Source organism: Molossus molossus, unplaced genomic scaffold (genome assembly GCF_014108415.1).
Source record: "Molossus molossus isolate mMolMol1 unplaced genomic scaffold, mMolMol1.p scaffold_m16_p_22, whole genome shotgun sequence".
Classification (NCBI taxonomy): Eukaryota; Metazoa; Chordata; class Mammalia; order Chiroptera; family Molossidae; genus Molossus; species Molossus molossus.
In genome coordinates, this window is record NW_023425358.1 from 33,296,480 (window position 1) to 33,308,627 (window position 12,148).

At 37.4% G+C, this 12,148-nt stretch overlaps 1 protein-coding gene across 11 annotated transcripts in view; it reads left to right on the plus strand.

Annotated features, from left to right (window-relative positions):
* The window catches only part of ATXN2 (ataxin 2), a 72,941-nt gene that overhangs the window by 28,895 nt on the left and 31,898 nt on the right, over positions 1-12,148 (plus strand). For all 11 annotated transcript variants that reach the window (XM_036277148.1, XM_036277149.1, XM_036277147.1 and 8 more), the window contains 4 exons: positions 2,619-2,801; positions 5,255-5,452; positions 5,853-5,960; positions 6,461-6,531. In XM_036277148.1, coding sequence (XP_036133041.1) covers positions 2,619-2,801; positions 5,255-5,452; positions 5,853-5,960; positions 6,461-6,531 — 560 coding nt within the window. The remainder of the gene's footprint in view (positions 1-2,618; positions 2,802-5,254; positions 5,453-5,852; positions 5,961-6,460; positions 6,532-12,148) is intronic.

A 12,148-nucleotide genomic window follows, 5' to 3' on the forward strand; every position in this document is an offset into this window, starting at 1 on the left:
ATTTGTTCATTAAATTTACCGTTGATATAGCTTCTGTTGGGATAAATATTATTTTCTAGCACAAAGTGCTTCCCTGGAGAAAACTATGTTGGCTACTTTTCAATAAATTATTGCCATTCAGTCAGAGCTCATGTGATCTTGACTAAAGTGGCTAACCCTCAGCAGCACACTGTGCTGATCTTTAAGCACCTGTAATAGTGGCCACTATGCCCTGGCCGGTTTGGCTCATCGGTTAGAGTGTCGGCCTGCGGTCCAGAGAGACTGGGGTCCGGTTCCTGCTAAGGACACGTACTTCAGTTGCAGTTTGTCCCCGGCCCTGGTTGGGTCGTGTGGGTGGCAGCCACTCAATGTGTCCCTTTCACGTCAATGTTTTTCTCTCTCTCCCTCCCTCCCTCCCACTCTATCTGAATGTCCTCGGGTGAGGATTAAAAAAAAAATAGTGGCCACTAAACAAAAAGTTAAATTCTGTCCAAGTATTTGTCACAGTCCATTGTTTAGATAAGTGATGCTCATATTATGAGAACATTTATGTTGGACAAAACAGGACTCTTTAGTGAGTGTAAGGACTGCTTGTGAACTGACCATTCAGGCAGAATTATGTTCAAGAATATACCTTCTGCAAATTCAGGGGTGCTTCATCAAGGTTTCTTTTTAACTAATTTGAATCGTAATATGTTTTCTAGTTAGGTGATACTGGAGCATTTTTTAAGTGTGAACTTCAAAATTAAACTATTAAATATAGTGGTTTTCTGTAATAGAGGGGAGTATATTTTGTTTCTGTAAGTATTTGATGTATTACCAAAAAGAAGAAGATTAAAAAAAATTATTTTAATTGATTTTTTTTTAGAGAGGAAGGGGAGAGAGAGAGAGAGAGAAAAAAAAAAAATCCATATTGAGAGCAAAACATTGATTATTGACTGCCTCCAGCACGCCCCCTACTGGGAATCCAGCCCAAAACCCGGGAATGTGCCCTGACTGGGGATCAAAGCAGGACTTCTCAGTCCATGGGACAACACTCAATCCATTGAGCCATACCAGCCAGGCAAGGATGAGTTCCGTTTTTTTTTATCTTCACCTGAGGACATTTTTTGATATTTTGTTCAGATAGAGTGGGAGGGAGAGAGAGAGAGAGAAACCGACGTGAAAGGGACACATCGAGTGGCTGCCACCCACAGGACCCAACCAAGGGCGGGGACAAACTGCAACCGAGGTACATGCCCTTAGAGGGAACCGAACCCAGGTCTCTCTGGACCGCAGGCCAACGCTCTAACCGCTGAGCCAAACCAGCCAGGTCAAGAATGAATTTTTTAAAGTTGCAATTTGATTTCACCGAGTTATCCAACCTACTTTATTCAGTCTTTTGCTAAGAGATGTAGAAAAATATGTAAAAATATGCAAATACTCATTCTTAAATCATTCTTTGATATAAATCAATTATGTCTCTAATTGAAAACTGTAATATATAAGATTAACATTGTTTTTTGTTTGTTTGTTTGTTTTGGTTTTGTTTTGTTTTTGTTTTTGTTCTTCGGTTTGTGCCCCTAGCGGGAACCAAACCCAGAACTCTCTGGTCCGCTGGTTGACGCTCCAACCGCTGAGCCAAACCAGCCAGGGCAAGATTAACATTGTTTTAAAGATTCTATCCATGATTAAATTTCTACTGAGGACACAAATCAATTTGACTTATACAAAGTTTGGCAGCCAGGTGAGGTTGAGGAGCTTGGGCTTTGACCTAGAATGAGTTTTTCCAGGTGCTGGCACAGTCAGCCTTCTCTGTCAGCCATTCTGTTCAGTTTCTACCTGTTTTGTTTGAAAGTATAATAGACGTCTTTAGAAATAGAAGTCATTAATGGGGTGACAGAATTAATGATGCATAATTTTGATAATTCATATAGTATAAATTTCTTACCCAAATATCAGTTATTCTGGTTTTAAAGAAGTTCATGCCTTAACAATAGGATTTCCAGCTCATAGCCTGTTGAGTTGAGGAACTGCTTACAGGTGAGGACTGTTTAAAGCATGGGTTGTAAAGTTGATCACCATGGCAGAAGAGTTACATAAACTAAGGTTTTAGAGAAATTTAAGGAGGTTATGTACATACATTTCAATAATAGAGAGATATATAGGGATTAATAATTCTTTGTTTTAAAATACTTTTTGTAATTTTAGAAGTAATACAGAAAATTTTAGGGAAAATCCTAAAAGTGCATGGTAAAATAAAACTTATTCTGTCATGTAGCCATAGCTTCTGCTAACATTTTATTACCTTTATTTTTATATGCTTACAAATAATGGTTATAGGTTAAAGAAATGCCTAAAATCTTGGAAGAATTATGACATTTTATTGTTTGATTTCTTATCACCAACTTCATCCCTCCCTTTCTTTGAAAATAAAGACAAATAAAATGAAATTTGTTTGTAAAACTTTGTGGCATTCTACAAAATAATTCTGAAAGAATATGGCCAAAAATATGTATGGATCACTACCATCCCTTTCTTAAACCAAGGAAGAGAGAGAGTGAGATACTGTATGTGCGAATGAGGTGTGTGTATTTAGCAGAAAAGTTGTACTGATGGACATTGTAGCATTTATGTGATGTTCACTGTTCCTTTCTTAGGACCTCCAAGGATGTCCCCAAAGGCCCAGCGACACCCTCGAAATCACAGAGTTTCTACTGGGAGGGGTTCCATTTCCAGTGGCCTAGAATTTGTATCCCACACTCCAGCAAGTGAAGCAGCTGTTCCTCCAGCAGCAAGGACCAGTCCTGCGGGCGGCACATGGTCATCAGTGGTTAGCGGGGGTAGGTAACATTTGACTTAGAGCATAATGACAGTGTTCATTTTGTAATTCTACTAAATGTAAAAAGGGCTGAGCTCAGGCTGCTTGGGGAAGTATAAGTGTATATATTAAAAATGAATTAACCAGGAATTAGAAAATGTGTATTTTTATTCTGGGCTCCACAACTTACTCTCACCATATTTTAGAGCAAATCTTGTGATCGTTCTGAATTTCATAGTTCTCAGTGAGTAAAATGATTTTTGCCTAGTCTACTTTATGGACTTGTGATGAGATTCATATGAAACTTGTAAATATGAATATACTTTTTATACTTAAAGTACCACTGAAATATAAGTCAAATACAGAATGTAACACTTTTTGGAGGGACCCCATTTCCTATCTTCTTAGTAACTTTATTCATTCTACAGACGTTTTATTTTGGGCTCAATAGTGCTGTGTGTTTCTGTAGCATCTGTATATGGCAGTAATTCCTGGCTATATTTCCCTTATAAGGAATATCAAATACATACGAGGGGCCCAAGTTTTATCTGTAACTAGCCTGAGGAATGTGCTGACAGCAGTGATAAACATTAAAAAAATACACTTTGACTAGATCTTATAAGTAAACTAAGACTGCTTTCCTACTTAGGTTTTGCTTCCATGATAACTTTGGAGAGTTAGAGCGTGCAGTGATTGTGTTTTTGGTCACAATCTTATCTTTTTTTTTTTTTTTTTTCTTTATTGATTTGAGAAAGGGAGAGAGAGAAATATCGAAGAGAGAGAACATAGATTGGCCGCCTCCTGTATGCTCCCCACTGGGGATTTGGCCCACAACCTGGGCATGTACCTTGACCAGGAATCGAACTGACAACCTCTTGATGCATGGGTTGATGCTCAACCACTGAACCACACTGGCCAGGTGATCACAATCTATCTTAATCAGTGCATTGAACCTTTAAAAGAAAAAAATAACTTTGTTTGCCCTGGCCAGTTCACTCAGTGGTTAGAGTGTCTGCATACTGAAGGGTCTCAGGTTTGAATCTGGTCAAGGGCACATACCTGGGTCGCAGGTTCGATACCTGGCCTGACGGGAGGCAACTAGTCGATGTCTCTCTCTCACATTGATGTTTCTCTCCGTCTCTGTGTTTCTCTCTCTCTCCCTCTCCCCCTGCCCCCTCTCCCTCCCTCCCCCTCTCCTTTACACTCTATCTAAAAATCAGTGGAACAGTATCCTTGGGTGAGGATGAATAACAACAAATATATGTGTGTGTATCTATATCTATCTATCTTTAAACTTAACAAAAATATACCCAACTCTGTTAAATGTCTTCAGGTGATATACACTGTTCAGCTTCGTGTATGTATAATTATATTGTAAATTTCTTTGCACTTTATTTTTTTTTAATTTATTGATTTTGAGAGAGAGAGAGAAACATCTATTTGTTATTTTATTTGTTCATGCATTTACTGGTTAACTCGTGTGTGTGTGCCCTGACCAGGAATCAAACCTGAAGCCTTGGTGTATTGGGATGACGCTCTAACCAATTGAGCTAACTCAGCCAGGACCTCCTTTAGACTTTGTTTTCTTCTTTGGTCTTTAATTACAAGGAAATAAAAATTCACTTAACAAAATAGAATTTCTAAAAATCTTTCATTTCTACCATTAATCATTTGACAAATTCAGATGATCTGGAAATGAATTTTGAGAGTAAAAATGATTATAGCAGTGAAAGAGTAAAAACATAGATGTTAGAAATACATACAGAACAGTGACGAGGTGGTTGTTTATAATAATTAGAAAAATGGCAAATGTTGACTTTTTCTCCATGACCCTTATGACTTAAAGAACCACTAATGTGAATCAAATTGAACCATTTTCTCTAAACCTTTGAATCTGGGCTCTACAAATGGGTTTATAATGGAATATGAAACCTATTAGATACTTATTTTTCCCTTTTGGCTAAATTGGGGCCCCGGTTTCCTTAGTTGCTGCAGAGTGAATGGTGATGTGGCATGAAAGAACATGCAGGACTGGCTGCACGCTGCTAAAAGGTGTTTGAGTGTATCACTGGAAGGAGAAATCTATAAACCAACTTCGTAGGGATCCCCCACCCCACACCTTTTTTAAAGAAACCCGTTTATTTTTTTTTAGTATAGAATATTGGTATCTTTATTTTTTTTAAGTGGCATTTATCTTGCCTTAGAAATCCAGTTTCTAACTTCATTTAAAATACTGCCTTTAAAATTAATATATTTAGCTAGAAGGAAAAACTAGTCGCACTTAGGAATTAGTATATTCTCAATCATCACCACTATTCCTAAGACTTGGGAAAAGAAAAACAGGGTGAGGGATAAAGAGTACTGTAATTGGGAGTGGCGCTCAGCACTGTTTTTACCTCGATCGTAAGAGAAGCCTCTGCCAGGAAGTGACATTTGAGCTGAAAATGTAATGGATAACTTTTCTTTTTCTTCTAGTTCCAAGATTATCCCCCAAAACTCACAGACCCAGGTCTCCCAGACAAAACAGTATTGGAAATACTCCTAGTGGACCAGTTCTTGCTTCTCCCCAAGCTGGTATTATTCCAACTGAAGCTGTTGCTATGCCTGTTCCAGCTGCATCTCCTACGCCTGCCAGTCCTGCATCCAACAGAGCTGTCACCCCATCTGTTGAGGGTATGTAATAAAGGGCTTCCAGTTCCATAACGGTGTTTGCACAGTGCAGTGTTACCGGTTGAACATTATACAAAAAAATCTGTTTTATTCAAAGGTAGATACTTGCGTGCACATTTAAAATTGTATGTAAATGAAGTTAGCTTTTTAAGTAATACTGCTAATTTCATAAGTTATTCTTGAATGTCTTTTGTTAAGAGGGTTGCCATTCCTGAGTAGTAAATATTATTATGTTTATTTATTTATATATATTTATTATTGGTGTTTCATATGTCCGCAGAGGAGAAAAGTCTCTTTAAATGGAAATATTCTTTTCCAAAAAATTAGGAGACAAAAATTGTTGAATAGTTTTTCATTTTACTTTTCTAACTTCTAACTTTGAATTTAAAAAATTATTTTCTAGCTAAGGATTCTAGGCTTCAAGATCAGAGGCAGAACTCTCCTGCAGGGAATAAAGAAAATATGAAGCCCAATGAGACATCACCTAGCTTCCCAAAAGTTGAAAATAAAGGTTAGAGCTTTAAAAAGTCTTTAGGTACAACTGTAGAAACAGGAAGGAGTATGTTTAATCTCATGCCTGATGTAGAGTATTTTTGGTCAGCACTTTTTCTTAATATTGTGCATATTTAAATGCATAATTTGCATGGAAGTGGGGAACAGACTGACAAACCTCAGAGGGAAGGGATATGGGGAGGTTGGGAAGAGAGATAAACCAAAGAACTTACATGCATATATGCATGACCAGTGGACAGAGACAATAGTTTGGGGAAAGCAGGAGGAGGTTGGGAGCAGGGAGGGAAGGAGTCTGGGGGAAAATAGGGAGACATCTGTAATACTTTCAACAATAAAGATAAAATAAATGCATAATTTGACAAATGCCAAAGTCTGTAATTAATAATTAACATTTTTATTATTTTGATAATAGAACTTATTTTCATTTCTAACATTCCGTCCTAAAAGAATTTTAAGTTAAATTTAGAAATCTGTATCTAATGGTTATTAATTTTACAGGTATGTCACCAATTGTTTCCGAGCATAGAAAACAGATTGATGACTTAAAGAAATTTAAGAATGATTTTAGGGTAAGTGTTGCATAAGAATTTTAAAAAGTAAATATTAAAAACATTGCTAAGAATTTTTATGTCATCTGTTTATAAAAATGGATTATATATAACCACAAACATCAAACCGCATGTATAGAAAGCTAAGCATTTTTTATCTTCACCTGAGGACATTTTTCCATTTTTTTTGTTCAGATAGAGTGGGAGGGAGGGGGAGAGAGAGAGAGAGAGAGAGATCTACATCGATGTGAAAGGGACACATCAAGTGGTTGCCACCCACATGACCCAGCCAGGGCCAGGGACAAACTGCAACCAAGGTACGTGCCCTTAGCGGGAACCGAACCCAGGTCTCTCTGGACCGCGGGCCAGCACTCTAACCGCTGAGCCAAACCAACCAGGGCAAGCTAAGCATTCTTAAAGTTGTCTTAGCCTATGCTTTAAGTAGGGTAACTGAGGTTTGATAAGAACAGTACAGATATAAAATGAAAGGGAATATAGTTTTGACATTAGAAGCTACCATAAGTTATTATTTGATGTTTATTTTGATTACTTTATTCACTGAAGAGTAGCGAGACCAAGACGTTAAGTATCTAATGTGGCTAATAGACGATACCCTGTGCACTTGTCCTCCTCAGCTGCCTCCCGCCAGAGGGAAGGCTTTTTCCTGTACATGTCATCATGTTTTTTAATGGCATAACGTTTTCTTTTGCATTATATATGAATTCTCTAAACAATTTCTAGGCCAAGTTCATGTACACTTCTTTTCACTGCATATGAATAACTCCCTAAACAACAGATGATATTATTTTGCATAATCTTCCATTTGCTAGCAATGACGTCATGCTATAGAGTATTCTTGCCCATTTGCTTTTGTTTCTTCAGCATTCTTTTTTACAGCCAATCATTCAGTCCCTTCTTAGAGTACAGTGCTTTGAGTTTATTATGCTATGAAGGAAAGAAATATTTTTGCTTTGAAGCATATGAGTTAGTAAATTTTTGTGTTATTGAGGTAAAATTGGATTATACAGTTAACCATTTTAAAGAGTACAATTCAGTGATTTTTAGTATATTCAGAGTTGTACAACCATCATCACATTCAATTTTAAAATCGTTTCTTCATCCCAGAAAGAAACCTTATACCCCTTAGCAGTCATTCCTCTTTTGCTGTTAAACACCCCTATTCTCCCCAGGTCAAGCAACCACTAATCTACTTTCTGTCTCTGTGGATTTTCCTATTCTGGACATTTTATATGAATGGAATCATATGTGGCCTTTTCTGACTGGCATATTTCATTTAGCATAATGTTTTCAAAGTTCGTTTGTGTTGGAGCATCTATCAGTACTTCATTCCTTCTTACGGATGATCCTAGTATGGATAGACCACATTGTGTATCCATTTCATCAGTTGATGTGACTTTGGATTGCTACCTTTTTTTTTTTTTTGCTATTATGAGTAATACTGCTGTGACCGTAAGTGTACAGTTTTGTTTTGTTTTTTATCCTCACTTGAGGACATTATTTTTCATTCATCTTCAGACAGAGTGGGAGGGAGAGAGAGAAACATCGACTGGTTGCCACCCACACGACCCCAACCAGGGCCAGGGACAAACTGCAACCAAGGTACGTGCCCTTAGAGGGAACTGAACTTCGGACTTTCCGGTCCGCAGGCCGACACTCTAACCGCTGAGCCAAACCAGCCAGGGCAAGTGTACGGTTTTTGTGTGGACGTGTATTTTCATTTCCCTTGGATTTATGCCTAGGGGTGGAATTTTTCTGGTCATATGGTTACTGTTTTTATTTAACCTTTTGAAGAAAACTTTCAGGCTGTTTGCCAAAGCAACTGTACTGTTTTGCACTCCCACCAACAGCATATGTCCCAGTCATAAAGATTTGTTTGTATTTTCTTGTAATAGTTTCACTTAAGGCTCTGATTATTTTGAGTATATAGTGTGAGGTAGGGCTCCAAATTCATTCTTTTACATGTTGGTATCACTTGTCCCAGCACCATCTGTTACAAAGACATTGCATTGAATTGTCTTTGTACCCTTGTTGAAAATCTACTCACTGCAGATGTGAAGGTTTATTACTGGACTCTCAGTTCTCCTCTGTAGAGCTATATGTGTATCTTTCATACCGGTATTACACTGTCTCGATTAGAGTTAGTGTGTTTTTAAAAGCTTATAATGTCTTCATTTAACAGGAAATATTTTGGCTCTCATTATCAATTCACAACTTTCTGTAAATCTCTTTTAATACTTGACTCCTAAATGCAGGTAGATGCAGCATTAAAACTATCTCTTTAGGATTTTTAGTCTTATTACTGTTTGGGGCCTGAATAATCAAGTCTATTAATAATTCTTTACAGATAAAATGTTATTAGTTTACATTTATTATTTTCTATGTATCAGACACTGTCCTGCTTGTTTATGTGATAAACTTTTTATTGTCCTAACATCCCTTAGAAGTATATCTTGTTATTATCCCCCATGTGTGTATAAGGAACCTGAGGCAAAGATAAGTTAAACAGTTTTCCCAGATTCACACTGCTGGTAAAAGATAGGCATGGCTATCTGTGTGTTTGTGCTCCTAGCAGTGCTTTGAGCAGTAGCTAAATGCATAGCATGTACTGCATTGTTCAGTGAATGAAGCATCAGAACTATCCTCATGACATGCACATGTCCTTGAACTGTGATGGTTCACAAAAATCTGGTCTTTCATTGAGACAGAAATAGGAGTACCCTGCAGTGTTTTGTTTTGTTTTTTTCAATTTCCCTTGAGAGCCAAAAGCAAAGGCAAAAATAAGTAAGACTACATTAAACAAATGCTTCTGCATGACAAAGGTAACCATTGATAAAATGAAAAGGCAACCTACTGAATGGAGAAAATATTTGAAAATCTGTTAAGGAATTAATTTCCAACATACATAAAGAACTTACAAATCCCCTGAAGACGGGGTAGGGGGGAGATAAACCACAGAACTTCTATGCATGTATGTATGAACAATGGACATGGACAACAAAGGTGGGGCCGGGGGGGGGGAGGGGAATCAGTGGGTGAAAAAGGGGAAACATCTGTAACAAAAATAAATTAATTAAAAGAAAAAAAAACTTACATAAGTCAATAGCAAAAAAAAAAAAAAAAATTCTAGTTGTAAAATGGGCATAGGGTCTAAATAGAAATTTTTCCAGAGAAGACATACAGACAGATATCTAACATCCATGAATAGGTGCTCACCATCACTAATCATCAGGGAGATGTAAATCAAAACTACATACCTGTTAGAATGGCTATTACCAAAACGACAAAAAATAACAAGTGCTGCCCAGGATGTGTGAAAAGGGAATCCTTGTGTACCCCTGATGGGACTGTAAATTGATGCAGCCACTATGGAAAACAGTATGGAGGTTCCTCAAAAAATTAAAAATAGAACTACCATGTGATCCAGAAATTCCACTTTTGGATATTTATCCAAAGGAAACAAAAACACTAAGTTGAAAATATCTACACCTCATGTTCATTACAACATTATTTATAATAGCCAAGAAATGGAAGCAGCATAGGTATCTATTGATGGATGGATGGATGGATGGATGGATGGAGAAAGAGTGAGTGAGTGTGAGTGTGTGTGTGCGTGTGCATGCACACATACACACAATGGAACATTATTCAGCCATAATAAGGAGGAAATGCTGCCGTTTATGACAATGTGGATGGACCTTGAGGGCATTGTGATAAGTGAAATAAGACAAAGACAAATACCATCTGATCTCACTTGTATGTGGAATCTTAAAAAAAAAAACAAAGCCCAAACTTATAAAAATAGATTGGTGGTTGCCAAAGGCAGGAGTTGGCGAAATTGATGAAAGTGGTCTAAGGGTACAAACTTCTAGTTATAAAATAGAGAAATCACGGGGATGCGATATACACCATGGTTGTTATATTCAATACCACTGTATTATATATTTGAAAGTTGCTAAGAGAGTAGACCTGAAAAGTTCTCATCATAATAAAAAAATTATAACTGTGGGTGATAGCTATTAAATAGACATACTATGATTATTTCCTAATACGATGGATCATTATGTTGTACATCTGAAACTAATACAATGCTATATCAGTTATATCTTAATTTTTAAAAGTGGTCCTTGTCCTGGCCAGTTTGGCTCGGCAATTAGAGCATCGGCCTGTGGTCCAGAGAGACCCAAGTTCCGTTTCCACTAAGGTTGTAGTTTGTCCCAGGCCCTGGTTGGGTCGTATGGGTGGCAACCACTCAGTGTGTCCCTTTCACATCGATGTTTCTCCCTCTCTATTTCCCTCCCACTCTATCTGAACAAAAAATGGAAAAAAAATTTCCTCGGGTGAGAATAAAAAAAAAAAAAAAAAAGTGGTCCTTAATTTTTAAGAAGTGGTCCTATTTGGAAGGATGGAGAATCTCTGGTTTCCCTTAGGTTCAGTGTACTGCTAATTGGATTATGGCTGAATGCTAAAAAGCATGAATTAATTGTGCCTTAGTTTTCCTATTTGTAAAATGACAATAATAGTATCTATATCAAATAAGGCTGTTGTTACTGAATAAGTTTATAGGTAGCTTAGAACAGTGTCCAGCACATAGTGAGTTCTATAGATATATTTATATACCTTTATATGAATAACAACAACAAAGATTTCATTTTTGCCTTATTCAGAGACCCTTCTAATAAACACTAGAGAAGTCTTCTTTAGTACACAGTTGGTCTGTGTAGCCACTACTAAAGACTTCTATGAACAAATTCTGGCTTAAAAATTAAGTGTCTATATTGTGTCTTAAATTGTTATTGGGTCCAAATAAATGTGCTATCACTTTTTGCCCTCTACTACATTGGTGATGCAGTGAAGCTTGAGATATCCCTTAGGTACATAATGCTGCTTGCCAGAATGCCAAGAGCCCCCTGTAGTGAGACTTTGACATGGGTTTGCTCATTCTTAGACTGAGCATATAGTTTATCTCTCTCCAACCTTACAGCCCCTTCTGCTTCGCAGCCACCAAGGACTGCTGCTGGTATTTGTTCTCATTTCCACCTTGACTATTACTTGCTGCCCTTTTCCTTCTCTTTTCTTCAGCTGTTCCCGTTTTCTTGTGTGGAGTGTGGCATCTTAAATCATCTTCAGACAGGAGTAGCATTGATTTCCTCTGTTCTGCAAACTTAAAAACCCCATCACTTATTTCACTAATATCTTTTTGACTTCTATTCTTCTTGCTGGTTGGTACTTGTGTTTTGTGGTCTCCTTGTTTATTTATGGGTTGGAAGGTCTGTTAAGGTATATTAAGGACCAACATGTCTAGTCAAGCCTCCCTCAGAATCCACCTACTTCTGACTTGTTAAGCCATTGCTTCCCAAGGCCAGGCCCTGGTTTTAGTCCAGCCTCCATAATGGTGCCTCTACATTCCCCCTTGCTTCCCTCCAGTTCATTTTCCACAAAGCTGCTGTGCTCATCTTTTTGAACTATCAATTCTGTTCAACACTGTAACCTGCTTAAAATTCTTCAGTGACTTCTCAATATCCTGAGAATTAAAAGCTAGAGTTCTTAAAATAGCTTTCAAGTTACTTTATCTTCTTGTTCTTCTTGAGTGAATTTGTCATTTCTTGACTCTTGCAAA